Source organism: Ornithodoros turicata, chromosome 9, assembly GCF_037126465.1.
Source record: "Ornithodoros turicata isolate Travis chromosome 9, ASM3712646v1, whole genome shotgun sequence".
NCBI classification, from domain to species: Eukaryota; Metazoa; Arthropoda; class Arachnida; order Ixodida; family Argasidae; genus Ornithodoros; species Ornithodoros turicata.
The window spans coordinates 31,895,438-31,914,335 of NC_088209.1; the positions used below are offsets into that span (position 1 = coordinate 31,895,438).

Genomic DNA, 18,898 nt, shown 5'->3' on the forward strand with positions numbered 1-18,898 from the left:
ACGTCGTGTACTCTACAAAATGTTGCCTCATAAAAAAAAATCTGTACAAACGTTTATATTTCATATGGAAACCCATCTGTTTTCAATATAAAGTTTTTATACAATGATTGTTGTTTTTTCTAATGCTGGGGTGGTTTTGGCTTTGCTTTGTTGGCCGCTCGCGTTCAGCCGTTCACCACCATGGGACCATGGTCCGCACTAATGGCGGACGTCATGTCTGGTATTGTTTCGGTGTCGGAGATAATTTTAATATCGGATGACGAAGAAAGCACGGAAAAAAATCACAAAATACCTACTGCTTCAGTACGTAAACCCCCGGTCCATAAACTACTTCCTGAGACTTCAGTGCATGAATTGCTTTTGTGTAGACAGCAATCGTTGAAAAGGGCACTACACTACAAAGCAAACCAAGCGATGTGCCTCCTTCCCCCATTTTTAAGCACGTTGAACATTGTTTTCGAAAATACTAAATTGGAAAATGGAGATCTTCAACTCTGTAACAATTTATTGTTTTGACTGCATGATGTTCTTGAAACGTTTTAGGACACCAAAGCGAACATTAGAAAAGAATCGCACTGTGTAGATGAAGAGGATGTGAAAAATGGCAAAGAGCAAAGTGTAAGTGTTTTGGCTATGCATTTGCTACAAGCCTGTGTTCGCTATTTCCCACCTAATCAATAATATGTGGCTCTGCTGTGCAGCTGATCGTCCCGATAAAGAAGATCGACGTAAGTGCTTTCTTCGCTACACTTTTATTATTCCTATTGACACGAACCGTTTTGTATTCCAGGATCAAGAGCTGCTTCATCGGGCAAACTATCAGGTGTCACCTGTACTTGTTAAGATGACAGCAAGAGCCAATGAAGTACTAAAAAAGGTGAAAAAAGGATGATGTGCCTATTTTAAACATTGTAACTACTGACGTCGCGAATCAGCCACGGTTCGACTTTGCAGGGCTTCTAAGAAAATCAGACTTTTTCAAAAAGTTGCAAAAGTCGCAAAATCCGAAGAGGCTCGACACGTTTGCACACACGCAACCCCCAAATCTGCAATTTCGTAGCTTTGACGAGTTTTCATAAAGCGCATGAATCAACACCCAAACGTTTCTTTTTACAAAACAAGAAAAATGTTCATGTCTTTACAACATGCAGTCCGTTCATATGGAGAGTGATTTTCACACTGCAATGACTTCACCTGATTCAGATTCTATTTCCAACAAAGTACCCACACAGAAACAATAATGCACAATAGTATTTGCGCCCAAGTGTCGCTAGAGTACTGATTGTTTTTAATCAGTCACCGCACTATCACAATGGACCTTTTCCCCTTTGCGTTGTATCCTGGCAGCTCCCCAGCGAACCACCCTCGGCGCGTGCCAAAACAAACCCACATGGGTAGCATAAAGGCTGAACCGCATGGCACGAAAAACTATCCGAAGACTGCCCGAACCGGAAGCGGGACCGAACTTTTTTCCGTGCATCACCGCATTCTGTTCTCCAAAAAAAGTTTGGTCCCAAATTCGGTTCGGAAAGAATTTGGACGCTTTTCAAGCCATGCGGTTCATACTTTAAGGACCAAAACCAGTCTTGGGGTGGGGCCGATGCGTTCGCATGGTGTCCCCACTCCTGGATGGATGGATGGATGGATGGATGGATGGATAATGGCCTTCCCTCTGCATCAGGTGGTAGCATACGCCACCTAGCCTGCTAGCACGTACAAGAGAGCTACCATTTAGTTAATTAATGTAAAATTCAGATGGTATTTAATAAAGCACTATTAGTTCTTTCTCTTCCTGTGCCACGAGTCATTCAATTGAGATTTTGTCACTACCGACGTGTCTTCATCCACTGTCGTCCCCATCCAGCGCCATCTATTGAACAGTGAGGTAACCTTGTGTGGCGACTCAAGGTCGTGCGCATAGGCAGTTGTGCAAAAGGTCCGCTCATAAGGTAAAGGTAAGGACACTTAGAAAGACACGGAACAGTACTTCTGCCCTACATGAACCATGAAACCTGTTACGATGCGTAGCATGCACGTCTTTCATATTTCTGCTTTGAAATGTCATCGAGCCACACAAACTTGCTCGAAGCTCGCAGAAATGTAGGAGGTTCCTCAAAACCACTCGAACCCCAAGATTCGACCCAAAATTTTGCAGTTCGAAAAAAAGTTCATGACATGCCTTGTACTACCAAGTAGTTCAAATAGTGCACATTTCAGTGATTATGAGATTGAAGATTACCACTGTGACTGATGGTGTTTATTCACAGTTTTTATCAGCATGCCAACCTCTGATGCACACTGCCAACGACTGCAAGATCCTGGACAGCATTCGCCATGATGTCCAGCAAGCCAATCTGCACTATTTAGCTTCTGACAAGTTTTACGATACAGTCAAGTTCCTTGCTGAGAGGGTCACGGAAGACCCGAAGAATGTGTTTGTATATATAAAGGAACTCAGTGACGAACTTAGAGCTTACAAAGACAAGTGTCCCAAAGCAAAAAAGACTTCTGTGAATGGTGAAGCGACGCAGAGCAGTGCGCCGAGCGGCGAAGAGGGAAAAGACGTTAATGGAACATTGGTGAAACAGTCAAGGTCTAAGACGGCAACTTCGGAGAATGAGACAAGCAGCGGTGTTGAGCATGCCCGGGGGGCACAAAGCGATCGCGACTCAGACAAAAAAGAAGATGCAATCCGACGACTTACCCGACACTTAGAAGTAAGTCTGAAGTTAGAATACAAGTCGTGCATGTGTTTGTTAATGTGTGCGACCACATTTGATTCCTGACACCAGAGCTGTGCCGAGGCGAGACTAGGGCGAGATAAACGTTAAGCTTCACTGTGGGTCATGTGTTGTATTCCTTTACTTTGTAGGGAATGTCGCATTGCAGATCGAATTTGGATTGATGGATTTGATGATTGGATGGCTACACAAAGCAGTGCATACTGGGATACTGGGAGTAGTATATTCACTCCTTCCATTCATCAACGTTTTTCCAGTAACTATTCCCCAAATGCACCGACTGCATTCAGGACCACATTACAACTGACTCTGTCAGGGCGAAGTTGCTGCGAGCACAGATTACTGGTTTAGTGATAGTCTGCTGTAGTAGTAATACTTTTCTTTGCATTTGTGTATGCATATTTTGTGGCAAAGAACAAAGTGGTACCAAGATGGTACCCAGAGGTAAAAATATGTTTTTCAGAAACAGGAAGTACAGTTGACTCTCGTTAATTGGAAGAAATTCAGAAATGCATTCAAATATATGGTGCAAGCCCAAATCATGGTTTGTTCTTTGGTTAGTGGCACATGCAAAGCACATTTCTTAACCTTTCCTCAACACAGTCCTGATTATAAGTAGGGACACACATAAAACATTGGTTAAAAGTTTTTTTGCCAAGTTTGTTAATGCAACAGTCCACAAATGGAAAGGTACTGAAAAGAAACTTATATATGGTTGACCACTGGCATAGCTAGCGGGGGAGGGGTTTTTGGGATGTCTATCATGTTGTTGCTCATTGCAATGTGTCTGCATGGCCTTTACTGATTTGTACGTTAACATCCCTAGTCGTTGCATTTCAGAAGTTAGCAAGAGCTGCCAAGAAACTGGAAGAAAAAGAGGTAGACTGGGAAGATCCGGACGACGTTAACTCACCGTACCTAATGGAAAGCCGAATTAAAGCTAAAGCCATGAAGGTTTGGCTCAAAATATGTGAGCTAGAGGGGAGACGACCGAAGACGGGAAGGGTGATTGAAAAGAAGCTCAGATACGGTGGTATGTTCACAAGTTACAGCAGCTTGTTTCATTTAACACGTGTTCTATGTTCCTTTTTCTTGCTGCTCCTTCTACATTTTCTCATGCTCCTGTAAAGGTTCACGGTATCCAGAAGTCAACAAGAGCATTGAGAAGTTTGTAAACAAGAAGGGCATCTTTCCCGACTACACTGACGTGCTCAGTATCGTAAAGTCGCAGAATGAAGAATCGAGCCTCGGTTTAAGAGACTGTCAGGTGCAAAGCGTTGGTACGTAAATGCTTCCAGATTTTTAGGGCGACTGTATTTTGCAATGTGAACAGGTATGGATAGGAAATGTTATCGCTGACATTTCCATTAAATGTCTGTTCACTCATGGGTTATATGATTTACTTTATAAGTGGCCAATTTTGCGCTATTAATAATTCAGAAATGTGGATGGAGAGACGTTTGGGAATATTTTGTGGGACCTGAATTTCGCAGTACCTTGATCCTGCAGTTCTTAGAGGTCACTTTGTGGGTCTCTAATTTTGCGACGAATAATTTTGCATAAAAAATAGCAACTTTTAACCGTATTCAGTGCACCGGGGGCGCAGTTACCACTCAAAAATAGCGGGGCGTGACCGCCGGATACATCCCTTCAAAGCGGGATGGCGTCATCAACGTCTCTCTCTGCCAATTGTGGGCGACCGAGAGCACACACCCCGCGGAACCACGTGGGTGCATGGTTTCGGTTTGGACAACAACGTCGTCGTATACCTGCCGTCGAAATCAGTAGAAATGTGGCAAAACGCAGATGTCAGTGAATGGAGGAAGAGATTATGTGACGCACACAGCGTCTGGGAATCGTTCCGTACGTAGCGGCTTCCAAAAAGCCACCGACAGAGACATTTTCTGATGAAGAAGCAGCTCAGAGAGGAAAACATGCTCCGGTAACCATGCTGATACTGAACGGCTACATTACACTTCTGGTAGGATTCTGTGTCAACGATTGGATAGGATCTTAGCTCCAGGTCAAATGAAAACATATTTCATGGCAAAGTTTTGCAAATTTTGCAATTTGCTTGCAAAAGACACGCCTTCTCACTGACTTCCAGGGTGCGTCATCTGAAGGGACAAACCAGCCACACTCTCTCTCACTGAAGTGTATGAGTGAGCAAAAATGTAAGAGTGAAAGGAGGATGAGTGAGAGGAGTGTGGCTGGTTTGTCCCTTCAGATGACGCACCCTGGAAGTCAGTGAGAAGGCGTGTTAGCTTAGCTCAATTGGTAGAGCCCTGGACCGGCAATCCAGAAGATGTGGGTTTGAGTCCTACAGCTGGCTAACCTTTTCAGTGGCTTTCATCATTCATCATAGCAGTGTCTCAGCATACACACATACACTTTCTCCATAATGTCTTTTAATGTGTGTTGAGTTTTCTGAAATATGACAAATGTCCGTAGCGCTAAACAGTGCATTATCAGATGTTTGGGAAAGTGCTTAATAAACCGTTGTTTCAGCTGAGGAAGTGTTCAGAGATGTGGGCAAGCTCCTCCAGGAAAGGAGGCAAAAAGATGACTTCAGCTTAGCAATGGCTCGACTGGCCAATGTTGAGACCGAGGGTGAACTGAAAGATCCTGCTGAAGGTGACGCAGAACTTGAAACTAAACTTGGTGAAAACTTCACAAAGGCTAAGCAGAGACTGACTGAGGTGAGCTGTAGTGATACATTTTCTATTTCACAGTTGTCTCCCGATGGAAACCCCCAATTACAATTATTTATTAACATTTTCTATTTCAACAAGGTAGAAAGGGGGAAAATGAAACCGGTGCTGTGGGAAAGTGATATTTTCTAAAGTGGCTCAGTGTTTCAAATATAATAGGAATCCATTCAGCAAAGGAGTGCAAACAGGTTCAGAAGGCAGGAGATGTTTCATGTGCACTTATGTCTAACACAGAACCATGCATGTGTCTGTCTTATTCGACGATGTCTTTAAAATGCTGAGCACGGTGGAACTTGTTTGCTCTAGGAGGACGCTGTTCTACTAACCTGCCATTATGAGCAGCACAGCCAGCATTGATTTTCTTTTAGTGGCGCTACACAAGGTGCCACTAAAGACAAAATTAGTACAGGACATTCAGATGTCTTACGAGGTAACAGCTTGTGTCATCCATTGTTTGCCATCTTTAGGTCATTGACTCATTTGTCCACAAACAAATGGAGATGAAGCTGGAACCACAGGAAGTAAAAGAAGACGACTGTGACCAGTCTCCACCTCCTAGCCCAAAACCTGAGAAAAAAGAAGGGGAAGATGATGGAGATGATGGCAATGAAGAGGATGATGAGACTGAAGATGAAGCAGATGAGGCAGTCATAGTACCAAAACGTGATGATGACGATGACGACGATGATGACACAGACGAAACAACTGAAGGTAATCAGTCTTGTGTCGTAGACTTCCAGAGTGTCATGATTTGCAGTACAGTTCGGTCCCGTTAATTCGAACTTCCGGATAATTCGAACTGATGCTCGAATGAGTTTACCTGCTATAAGTCAGTTTACCATAAAAGCAATACTTCTGCCAGAGACAAGAGGAGCAAGGAACGAACCACCGTTATAGTTAGGGAATGATTTTTTTGGGTTAAATGCCCTTCTCAGATTCGGGGGGTAAAAATCGGGCGCTATTTTTAAATGTGTAATTCCGGGAGAAATCGGGCGATAGTTTGTTTCTCCTCTTGTCTATTAAGTCATTTCCTATTCTCTCTTCTGTTTTCTTTTTCTGTTTTTTTGTTTGGGGGGGGGGGGGATCATGACCTTCCAGCAGTAATCCTTGAAGGCATAGACAGTGTTGACACACATGGGTGTATTGCTGGGAACGTAAGTGACCCATTCTTACATGTGTTACACGTGGCGACCTTTGTTCGTCTTCAGTGGAAACGTCACTTGAGGACTTCATAGTGACTGGAATTCGGGGAGAAATCGGGTTTAACCCGAATTGGTCGGAGGTCAGTTCGGGGGGGGGAATAACCGGGCGGAATCGGGTTTAACTCGAAAAAGTCTCTCCCTAGTTATAGTGTGCGCAAACGTGACCAGCAGCACGGAACGATGCAAGTTACTCGTCGTCTGCAAAGCAAGCAAGGCAACTGTTTTATGGGGATCGGGACCCCTCCTGCGGGACCCCACAGCGAAGAATAAGGCAGCAATTTGATATATCCTCGAATGGGGTTGATGATATATTAGTGTTCACTGGGCTCGTGATTGGGTTGGGCTCAACATCGCAAACGACATTTCTAGAGTCCTGGCTGAAGAAATGAATGCAAGCGCGTACAGGCAACTGCCTTGAGCTGTTTTAGTGCTTGTCCCTAAATAAATATTCTGTAAAGAATCAGTCTTGTATGTTTCCGCAGTCGCGTGACCACGCACGTGTGGCAAGGCCTACTGAGCCATGACATGTCTCTGACGCAACAAGGACATGTTGCCAACGCATCAAGCCCCCATTCAGAGCGGTTCCCTTTAGTTTTAACTCCGCTTTATTTGAACAAATCTAATGGGAATCTAATTTGTATTAATGGGATTGTACCGTATTTACTTTGACTTTTGGTTCACTTTTTGTGCTCACAAATTGCTAAGTGCACTGATTATGTGAACAAAAATCTTGTACCATATTGGGGCATGCTGGACACATCCTATATTAACACACGGAACATCAAATACAGTGTACGTATGCCATTTTCCTTGTGGCCAGCAAGATAGCCTGATTGTCCTAACAGCCTGAACAGCCTAATAAATGTCAGCTAGATTACGCAGTTAGGCATGCGCCTTTGGAACTTTTAGGGTGCTGGTTGTGTGGCTTACTGCAATATGACAAATCCCTACTGCATATACTTAGATGGAACAAACATCCACTTACACCACCAATGAAGCCAGCTACGAGTCTGCGCCATATACGATAATGTCAACACATTTCTTGTTATGCCTCATGTCATCTACGGACGTGTTGTATGGGACTTACGACTTTCAAATACAATTACTTGTAAACTGCTACCCTTTACACATTGGGAATGATATTCAAAACCAACTGTGCACATGCCATTTTTTTCTGACGATTCGTTCCTGGCAGTAACGTAATTTCCAAAGGTCAGTAAGTGGCACGAGCATGATAGAGCCTGAAGTTTTCGGGAAATATTTTTTCCTACATTCGGGGGGTAAAAATCGGGTAAATAAACGTGTGCACTAAATTCATGCAAATTCGGGTGAAAAAACTTCCAGTACGCTAAATTTGTGGAGAAATCGGGCTCAGTTATTCAGAATTCGGGCTCTGTATTAACATACAGTAACGTAATTTCCAAAAGTCAGTAAGTGGCACGAGCATGATAGAGCCTGAAGTTTTCGGGAAATATTTTTTCCTACATTCGGGGGGTAAAAATCGGGTAAATAAACGTGTGCACTAAATTCATGCAAATTCGGGTGAAAAAACTTCCAGTACGCTAAATTCGTGGAGAAATCGGGCTCAGTTATTCAAACTAACTGTAGTGGTTTGGTACAAACGGTGATGTAACTGCACTTTTCTGCCAAACAAGTAAGTTAGTGCATTCCTACAGACATCCCAGTGAGGGCAATTTGCCGGGTAAAAATCTGGTTTCACCCTAAAGAGGCAACCTTCAATTCGGGGAAGAATCGGGTAAAACCCTAAAACTTCAGGCTCTATGTATGAAGTCTGCATCTGTTGCTCCTTTACTGGTAAACAGAGAAGGGCAGGGATGATGACAGATGCTGGTAGTTTCTCCCACCTTATATAACCTGTCTTTCTCTCACCACTGCTTAACCATTGGAAGCTTGATACACAGCCCTATTTTCGTTGAATTTATAATTGTTTGGTGGTAATAACTTTCTGCGGACTTGTCGACCCGAAGCAAAATTTTTGTTCCGAATCATACACTTGCATTAGGACCTCTAGCACTTTACACATCATCTGTTGCAGGTGAAGATGATACTCAGGAGGGTGATGAGGATAACTCTGAAGTGGTATCTCAAGGTGACACCCAAACCGAAGACTCTCGAACCTCTTTGCCAGAAAAAACTCATGCTTCGGACCTCAAGATGGCTGTAGGAGAGACAGAGCACACAGAATCACCAGACGAAAAGCCAACCACTGACAAAAAAATTCATGCTCAAGAATCTGCAACTCCGCAGGGTACCTCGCCAACAGTCGATATGGACAGGACTCATGGAGGTGTACCCATAAGCAAGACAGAATACAATGAAACAAAAGAAAGAAACGAAGAAGCAGCAACACTAGCATGTACAAGTCGAGGAGAAGCACAGCAACAGAAGGAAAAGCAACCGGAGAAACCAGAGCCAGAAGTAATCGAAATTCCATCCGATGATGACGATATTGTAGCTACCCCTGCAAAGAAACCTAAGCTGGCCTAAACCTGGGATGATTTACTTCCTGAAATTGCATCGACAGTGCTTTCATCTGTGCGTACAGGAAACAGTAAAGCCTGTGAGTGGGTTAGGCTAGCTGTGGCACTTGTTGAGCTTGACAGTCTTGCACCTTTGAAGAGGTTTGCTGCAGTGGCACACAGTGCCGCACTGGCCTCTCATCATGTTACATGTAACATATTTGTGTTGCGTGCGAGGAGGACTCGTTCAGAACTCGTTTCTCCTGCGGAGAAGCTGCGTATGCTGGCGTTGTTTACAGTGGAATTGTAGTGGTGTGTTTGCACTTGTACAGTGGGGTTCCTTTTATACTTAGCACTGGTGTTGGGCTGTCCTGTTTTATCCTTTTAAGAAGTCATTTATGTTTACACACATGGAAGAACATGGTATACTTTTATCTAGGCTGAGCAATATCTGTGGGAAAGCTATATGAGAATTGCACGCTAAACACAGGGGCACGCCTTTTGTTTTATTTACAAATGGCTTCAGTGAAATCGGGGAGGCCTTCACATAAAAAATGAACTCCTGGGTGTACACTCATTGAGTGAGTATAAAGGTTGTCGATAGCAAAGGATGTAGATGAAGATACTGCTATTCAAACTTTCTTCAGGGATCTGTGTCCCACCTTGTAGGCAGTGTAGGTTCCAGTAACTCGGTTTAAGCCATTGTCTTTTACTTGCATGGGTAAGTTAACATTATTCCTTTCACCCACATTTTCTCTGTTGCAGCACCCTCTCTGTTTGTATGCCTGTGCAGGGCAGCACACATTTGTGCAGCTCTTTGTACAGTGTTTCAAGCAGCGTTCACTCATTTGGAGGCGTCTCGTGATTGAATACCTTAGATTTTCCACGAATTCGGATGGCATCATGCATGTTGAGTAGCGATTGAAATGTTTGAACTAAAAATAAACACTTAACACATGTTTGCTTTCAATGTGATGCGATTTTACGTTATGTGCCATTCACACAGAATATAGTGTGAAATCAGTTTATAATAATTCAGGAAGGAGTCGAGATGCCTGTCATATCACTGGTGATTTTATGCGATCAGAGTTTAATCCAGGGCATGCAACAATCTGGTAAATAAGTGTTAGGTCAGTTATTGATTCTCAAAATCTTATCTATGTGCCTAGCAATGTCTGACAGCTGCATCTTCTGTATTCTCTATAATTGTACTAGCCATCAATGTGTCTTTCATTACTTGAACCATTCAAGGCATCAGAAAGCACCCCTGCTTTCGATGTTCCTTAAGAAGGGAGATAACTGGTTAAAAGGGGTTAAAACTTGGGCTTGTATCGGTACTGCATTGGTTCTGTTAATGCGTGTTTCTTGTCTTTTCTGTTCCCCTAGACTGAGGGTTTTATCGATTTTAGCATAACAGCTGAACTCCTTTTTGAGGTGTAAGAAAAACGCATGACATAATTGTATGACATAAAAGTGCGTCCAGAAACGTCAATGAAAAAGAGTCATCATTAAATGACATATAAGCTGCATTGCCCCACAAATTGAGTTGCTGCGTTCTTGTGATCACCTTTCTCATGGTCACAGTTGACAAATTGTTTCAGTTCAGCAGTTGTGCAAGGGTCAGAGCAGAATGCAGTGTTCCACAAACATCGGACACATTGTCTGGTTTTAAAATGAAGCTGGCCTACCCCTGTAGCTCCCCAGAAGCCTCCCACTCTGGTATGAGGTACAATGTTGCTTACTCAGATACTCAACCTCCGAAACGAAAACCGGAGGCGAAATCTTTTCATCAGTGTCCGACGAAGCAGCTATGCAGTTTTAATGATATATATATATATACTTTCAACAACTTATATACTACTATATATACTACTTATATACGAATCCACGTGGGTAGCACAAAGGACCAAAACCAGTCCCGAGTGGGACGGGCGCCGTTCGTGCGGTCTCCCCACCCCTGTCGTCCCCATACTGCGCCATCTAGTGAAAGCGGAGAGAACCCTCTCCGACGCCTCAAGGTCATGCTCATGCGTATAAGTCGTGAAAAAGTTTGGAAAGAAGTGATGCGAGGAGGCCGTGTACCTGCCCTTTCACTTTTCCTTTTCTAAGCTTCCGCTGATGACGCATGGTTGCAAGTTATCTGAAAGAAGAGCGAGGAGGAAACAGGAAGCGGCGGGTGCCCGTTTTTCTTCCACCGCATCGGAGAACTGAGCTCGGCCGACAATTTACGCGTCTCGGAACGACGGTTTTCGCAATCTTTCTTTTTGTTTTTCCAGCTATTACCAAAGTAGTAGGGAATGTATTTTGCAGTAGAATGGGGCGAATCCGACGTGCGCTTTGTGTTTCTGTAAAAAAAGGAAAAATGTGAAGTTGGCTTCGCAAGTTTCGGAGATCAATTGGGAAAATTCAATTTCCCACGAATTAAATTTGATCTCTTCTGGGACCGTTTTTTCCGCGACCGTAAATCACATATACATGGAACGCCTAAACGTAGCTTTGTTCGGTTTGTGCTTGTAGCAACACATTGGCGTCGAGTCTGGCGCACCTGTATGCGGTGCACGCGCCGCAGCGAGGGCATGATCGTCCTGAACAAGGCGAAGTCGAGAATAACGCGATTCCTATATTGTAGCGTTTTAGCAGAGAGACGAAGGAAGGATTTGCTCTCAAACCCAATGTCGAAGATTTAAAAAAAAATGTGAAAGAATAGCTCACAAAAGCTCGGCCCGACTTGAGCCCGAGAACTCTCGGTCTGGACCGGATCCCGCAGTCAGTTTTGAGGCTAGACATCGGCCCGCGGGCCGGGTCGGGCTCGGGTTTTCGGGCCAGCTCGGCCCTTTGCATGCTCCAGTACACATATCACTCTGCAAATTAAACTGTAAAATGGCTGACCACTGCGTCGGTGCATGACAGATAATCAATCTGACTATGCGCGTGTGAGGGATATATGCGTGTGTCGCACAGGTCATGTGACCAGAACTCGGATGATGGTTGCAGTATCCTGTATATACATCGACTGGTTTTCACAAGAATATCGCTCACATTATTCAGGAGATTTTGCGTTGGTTTCTTGAAGAACAGCCGCCTACCACACAAAGTTATTTGCGGTACATCCACTACACATCTATGACATCTGAATAAACACTACTCTGGCTTGAACACAAATGTGCTTTTGATTATGTGACCTTGTGGCTATTGATGAGGTTATCCATATCTCTGGTTGTGTGCCACTCATCTTTGCATTAGATGCGTATATCTGCCGTGTCCATGTTTACTCGTATGCACAAGTTATCCCGGTTAATCTTGCATTAGTACTAAAGGGGCCTGGATCACCAATGATGTCCTATTTTCTTCTTAGCTACATATTTCAGCAACACTGCATTGTCTGCTTCTCTTTAATCGACATAATTAGGGGCGGCACCGTTTGCAGCTTCCTGGGCCATTGTCTCTGGTATTAACCTCAGGACCATTATCAGGACCAGTCTTCTATCAAGCGGTGTAGCTGTCCCATCAGAAGCAATAGCCATTGCCTCTTCCACAACTTCAGAATGCAGTAAAATTGCCGGCACATCTTGAAACACCCGATCAAGACGATGCACAACAAACATGTCCGAGAGATCCCTTTGAAACACAACTATGACTGTATTACTAGTGCAAGCAAAGTTCTCCTTGAGGCTTTGAATGCACTCGGTACTTCTTTGCCTCAAGCGAGTGCGCAGAGTCGTCGTTGTAACTTGGAGCTTGCTCCCAGTGGATCTTTCTATGTAGTAGGTAGTGATACGGTCCGAGTCTTCCAGAGGAGCGTTCACCTTAGCCTGAAATGTCATCACTCCAGGACTGGTGTTCCTGAAGGTCGAGACTGAGGAAGGACCTGGCTGTCCAAACATTAACCGACGAAAGAACTCCGACACGCGGTTGAGACTTCCTCGTGAACTGTAGAAATCTGATGGTGTTCTTCGTGTGACCGCCTTCTGATCCTTTTGTAACATGCGAGCTACCATTCTCTTCGGGCATGGTCGGAAGAGCACGGTGCCTGATAGCCTATCTTGGAGTTCGGATACAATACTCTGCTCGGCAGGCTTGTCCTTAAAAAAGAGCACAACGCATTTGTGTGGGACCATTCGTCGTACTTTACGCACAACTGTAAAAAAAAGAAAAATGTTCGTGTGTTAAGCTTACTGCTATACTTTCATTTCTAACTTGTCTACAGTAAAACGTCTCAAACCAGAACTGTGCTGTTTACTTTACTTTCAGAATTTTAGTTTACTTTCGAGAGCTACGAAGCTGTTCAGATATCTGTCTATTGAGGAGAGGCTTTCAGTGCTTCTTTTTGTCACACCTCACGAGGATAAGATGTAGCGACAGGTCACAGCTCAAGATTTTCCATCCAGTTGACAGCTTTGGAGAGGCTGTGAGATTCCAACTCTCACGTGCGACTGGAATTCGGGGAACGGCACCAAACTCGAAGTAACACCGTCATTCAGTTGCACAAACTTAGAAGGATGAATTTTACTGCAGTAGCATTCGTGTGGTATCCTCAGGACTTTCTGTGCGATGTGAGCGATGTGGCAATAGAGCGCGCCATGGGTACCGCACTGGAACAGCCCATGCGCGGCGCAGCACAGCCCGGAGCGTCGGTGCGTGGCGCCGCCCGAGAACTCACGGCGCCGCCGCTCGCGGTGCAGTATCACACCACGCGGCTGTGGGTTCAGGAGGGTATGAAATCGGTTTTGCGTGCTGTGTTTTACTACAGGACGCGGTCATAGGACGACCACGGCCCCTCGATCGCTTTCCCTGCTAGGACGACCAAGGAAACGGGCTCTGACTAAAGAACAGAAGACCGTGCAGAAGAGAAAACATGGCTATGCGTAGGATGATAAACGTGCAGCAAGCGCTACGTCCTGCTTCGTTGCGGGCCTATCGACAAAGACAAGGTGATGCAGGATGCTCCGAGCACGTTGCCGCGCAGCGAAAGCAAGCAGAGAGCACCTGAAGACAGTTCCATGTCTTACGTGGGAGCGGACCTTCAGTTTCAACTGCAGCTCGTGAGCGAACCACGTGGAACACCCTGTATTGCGTGCGGTCGTTTGTGGATTGGTAACGATGTCACAAACGTGCGAGTTTAGTGGGCCCGTGTGCTCGGGGAATTTTCCAGAATTTTAAATTTCCGCGTAATTTCTTAGCAGTTCAGGGAATCAGCAGCAATGCTAACGCATTACAGCTCGTTGCACCAGCAGGAGAGACAGCCGGACTTTTTCCATCAAGCCATGTACGAGAGTAACGAGACACACGACACCTGTATAATATGCTGCAGTTGTTGCTTACCATGGTTGTCATCTCTCCAGCTTGACCGGTACAGCAAGAACAGGAGTGCGGGCTTGTGTCCAGCTTTCAAGGCCACGCTCCGGTACTTCCGGGTTTTTGTGCAGAAATCTTGTATGATGTAAGAATGTTCTGCCGCGGCATTCTCTGCCGACTGAAATAATCGCCGCAACAGTTTTTGTGACAGACGTAGGTAACCTCTGACTGGGGTACACTGTGGTCTTTGTAAAGACATCGCAATCAGAAGTAAGTCCACAAACGCTTTTCGTATTAAACACGGAAGGAATCCTAAAACACGATATTGACACTTTTGCCAATGGTGCGCGCGGTTTTCGCAAAAACGCTAGCAGAGAGCGAAATTCTGCTTACTGAGTAGTATGAGAAGTGTTTCAGTTTCTTTCGCAGCAGGCGGAGGCTCACAGCTTCCCAGGCGCAGTTGACCTCGCAGCACCTGAAGAGGTCATCAACGTCCACGCAAGAAAGGATATGTTGTATAAGTACTTCTGATTTGCCTATGCCATTGCGATCTTCATCCATTAATTCTTCCTCCTTCTCCACCTCTGCAATAGCAATCTTTCATGACACTGTTTGATCGTCTGCGCGCTTTCTGGCCACGATCCCAAAGGATATTGGCTGCATGACTGTCGATAGTTATACTTTTTGGTCATCATGAATCAAACAAGCTGGGTTCCGGGCTAGTTCGAAATTGTCATTTAAGGCCTATATTGTCATCATTCACTCAGCTGGATCACGAAGGGGAGCAACTAAACGCTATATCACGTGACCCAGCACGCAGCACGTGCAGGGATCGAAGAAGAATCTAGCTCTCCTGGCCTGACTGGTCGACCTCCGTTTATATCCTCAAAGAGTATACACGATGGCACACGTTGTCCTGGAAAGCGACTTCGCGGTGGAGAATATTCTGCAGTTCGTCGACGTAGAAGACCTGTTCGCCTGTTGCGAAGTTAGCAAGGCCTGGCAAGAAGCTGGACTTAAAATGATTCGTAACAAGCTGGTGTCCGTCTCCGTTGGTTGTGTGGCCGTAAGTCGTTTTCAGTACGTATATACCTACCAGACGTCACAAGAAGTTATCCGTCGCCGCAAATTGCAGGACACGGACCAGGGGGCCGCAATTCCGAACGACGATGAGAGGCACATCTGTCCAGAGATGCTGTGCTCAAAGTTCACACGCTATCGCAATATCGCTGGAATGGCAGGGCTCCGTCCTACGCTGGTCTTCCTCTCGCACGACGTAGATCTCTCACAGAACAAGAGTGGTAACTGTTATTTTGTGCTCGGCGGCCTTATCTCTGTCTCTTGTGGCTATTCAGTGTTCGCGTAGCTTTCGTCCCGTTGCATTTTCCTGCCGTGTTAAACGAGCATGTGGAAGGGCTAAAAAAATATTTCAGGAGGTGCACTAGGACACAGATTCGCACAAAAAGTACCCGTGTATAGTGCAATCCCGGTGCGCAAGGGAGCCTTTAATCTCGCGGGTCAGAAAAGCGTATTACCTCGGCCAACACCAACTAGATAGATGAAGCCTGCTTACTCGTTGACGTGACCTCACAACTAAGACTCATCCAATCAGGATCGTGTTTTCAGCGGCGGCAGCCAATCACGAACGTGCTTTCAGCGGTCGTAGCCATGTGACCGCTTTCCAACCCAGAGACCGCTTTCCAACCCAGATAAGGTGAAGGTCGGTTCGTTTCTGCGCTCGAGAAGCGCGTAGTTCTAGTTTCGGCTCATTTGCGTAGCGAAATTTGACATTTTATATATCCCAAAGTACGTTCGCTTCACAGGGTGTTTAATAAGGATCGTGGATTTCAATAATGATTGGCTCTAATTCTCCTATCTCGCATTTCGCAGAAAACATCGAATTAATAAGTTAAGTAATGAATTTTGGCTAATTAAAGCTGAATTAAATTAATTAAAAACTAGCTCTGCAAGTTTTTTATAAAAATTCTGGGATGAATAGAAAAGGTACCTTAGATGCTCCTTTAAGTAGTGTGCACCATACAACTGCGCGAGACAATCATGAATCATATCTGCCCATCCGTACAGTCCAGATGCGATGTAGCCATAAATGTGTCCTGGTCATAATTACAGTGGTGGACAGCGTACGGAGACTCCTTCCGAAGGATTCCGTGATAGTCTATTTCAAGTTGGAAGTGATCCGTACTCAGGATGGCATGGAAGACAAGGGTCACGAAGGCATAGTCGGGGAGTTCGTCTTCCGTACCGATGCTGGGCTCCTCACCCCGGAGAGGGCGTCGGCCATTGCTAAGAGGCCAATGATTCCACCACCATCATCAGAAGGCGGCGCGGTCTTTCATAATTTGTTTCCGGGCGTCCTCGTCTTCCAGGCTCTCCACGTGACGGATGCTAACTTCGAAGGTCGCGCTGTCACCAGCTACTTCACAGAGTCGACCACTAAGCGCATTATACAGGTGAACAAAACATAGAATACATACAGAATATAAGTCCAGTTGATATGCCCAAAGTTCACTGTACGCGACGAAGGAGATAGACTTGGCCGTCAAAAAGATGACGTGACAAGTCAAGAGGAATTCATCAAGTGCTTGGTTGGAAGGGCGTAATTGGCATTGGCGCTTAGGTGGTGCCCGTCCGATGGTCACTTGGTGACCTGGACAACCTTGGACAAGAGGACAGAGATGACGAGCGAGAGCAATATCTCACTCCTTCCAACCTTTCTGTACGACCTTGTTTGGCATTCGTGAGTGCGCAAAACGATAATGTCCGCATACGTTGGGGGTACAGTGGCTCGAGCAACGCGAACTGTGGCCGGGTTACTTGGAGGACATTTTGGGTTCTTTCTCGCCGAACGACTTTCGAGTTGCGCTCGCCATACATGAGGTATTGCTCCTGTGTGGTGTGGGCGTTTGCGTAAATTTCCTAATTTAGAGAAATGTCGTAAAGGTGCGCGCGATCTGGTTCTCACCTAGCAACAGTGTGACTGTGCGAGCAACACCCGTCCAGGAACGTTAACCAAAACTATGTCTTGCAACTCATACCGAGCAGACACGAACCGAGAAGACGCCTTCTTCGTTGCTTATAAACGAACATTGCGGCGCGCGACGACGTCACCCACATGTTCGCGAAACCGAAACATGTAAAGCCATTCCGGAAGTTCCTTCAAGCCTTGCGTACACGCGCACATCCCTCTATTACACATTTTGTATTTTCTTGGCATCTGTAACATATTGCTGCTGTTCACTGCAGGTGACATCTGTGGCCATCCCGTGCACCATGCAGAGTACACGGTTGAAGCTATTCATGAAGCGACTTCGTGACAACTTTGGTGAAAGCTGCAACACCATCGCAGTTGCCTTCCCTCGAGATCGAGACGAGGCAGTGCCAGAGCTGGAGGCGTTCGAAGTGGCCTTCCCAACTGTCCCCGTACTCGCTAATCAAGCGACTGAATTCACGGTTGACGGCCAGTTCGCACCCCTTAACCGACTCAAGCTCATCTTCTTGCTCATCAAACTTCTCGAGTGAATCTCGTAGCCATCTTGGACGTAGCTGGCATGTTTATTCGTAATCATTTTGTAAATCGAATGCATATAGTACTTACGCCAATATAAAACAAGTATAATATACCACCATTCATACCACTTTTGCATGGAACACAAACGGACTCGTTATTCCAGGGATAGGTCCTAACCACTTTATGAAAATCTGCCCTGACTAGCCCATCCTATCGCCTCGAAAGTTCCGGGCAAGGACACGGGGTACGGCCCAGGATACCACTCAACGTACCCACGCCACTGGTGCTGTCCTGCTTAAACTGGTGGGCTCGGGCAGATAGGTCTAGGGACTTTAAACCGAAGGCTGTGGTTTGTCAACATCCACCAGCAGTTGCCTTCACATGTCTTTGGCATGTCAACCCGTCGGCGGGGGTCAGGATATAACGACTACCTGGGGAATGTGGCAGAGGACCAACGACGTGCACGTTTCTGAAAGCGTCAAGGGGGGGGGGGGGACTGGAACGTTGCCAAAGATGTGGCGTTGGACGCTGCACGACTGGGGAACGTGCAGCGTTTGGTCTGTGGTAAATGGCATAGTGTGCCAAAACGGACGCTGAAAGTCAAATGTAGACACTGTTCCCAATGAAGTTGTCCCAAGATGTATGATACCTTCAGCAACGTGCCGCCATATGGGCAATCTGGTCGGCCATCGCGTTGTGCAGCCACGAATTATCTTTGCTGCATCGCCCTCTTTCTTTTTTCCAACAGAAATATTATTGTCGCTAGTAAGAGCGCCGTTCCGTAAATGAATACTTCGTGTCCCATCCAAGCATTCTTTGTGGGCGAACGGCAGACATTCGGCCGCAATAATAATAAAAGAGAACGTGACGCAGGGAATTGTCCTTGTGTGTAACGATACCCCGGAGCGTTAATGAACGACTGGTGGTGGTTTATCTGAAG

General features: G+C 45.6%; 3 protein-coding genes across 4 annotated transcripts; 2 read left to right on the forward strand and 1 right to left on the reverse strand.

Moving 5' to 3' along the window:
- Positions 1–175: 175 nt before the first annotated feature.
- LOC135368640 (death domain-associated protein 6-like) lies at positions 176–10,093 on the forward strand. Its single transcript, XM_064602047.1, has 10 exons — positions 176–303; positions 544–618; positions 702–728; positions 791–877; positions 2,268–2,717; positions 3,582–3,774; positions 3,872–4,021; positions 5,250–5,440; positions 5,920–6,163; positions 8,711–10,093. Exons 1-10 carry the CDS (start codon positions 181–183, stop codon positions 9,160–9,162), a joined length of 1,992 nt encoding a protein of 663 aa, XP_064458117.1. The 5' UTR covers positions 176–180; the 3' UTR covers positions 9,163–10,093.
- A 2,291-nt stretch (positions 10,094–12,384) lies between these two features.
- On the reverse strand, positions 12,385–15,207 carry LOC135367893 (uncharacterized). Its single transcript, XM_064600993.1, has 4 exons — positions 15,111–15,207; positions 14,823–15,013; positions 14,457–14,607; positions 12,385–13,272 (listed from the first exon to the last, which is right to left on the reverse strand). Exons 2-4 carry the CDS (start codon positions 14,988–14,990, stop codon positions 12,527–12,529), a joined length of 1,065 nt encoding a protein of 354 aa, XP_064457063.1. The 5' UTR covers positions 14,991–15,013; positions 15,111–15,207; the 3' UTR covers positions 12,385–12,526.
- An 18-nt stretch (positions 15,208–15,225) lies between these two features.
- Positions 15,226–18,155, forward strand: LOC135367894 (uncharacterized). 2 transcript variants are annotated; one of them, XM_064600995.1, is made up of 4 exons: positions 15,226–15,495; positions 15,565–15,730; positions 16,560–16,900; positions 17,694–18,152. In XM_064600995.1, exons 1-4 carry the CDS (start codon positions 15,331–15,333, stop codon positions 17,967–17,969), a joined length of 948 nt encoding a protein of 315 aa, XP_064457065.1. In that variant the 5' UTR covers positions 15,226–15,330; the 3' UTR covers positions 17,970–18,152. The 2 variants fall into 2 exon arrangements, with proteins under 2 accessions (XP_064457065.1, XP_064457064.1); XM_064600994.1 differs by having other exon boundaries at positions 15,226–15,730; positions 17,694–18,155.
- The last annotated feature ends 743 nt before the right edge of the window (positions 18,156–18,898 follow it).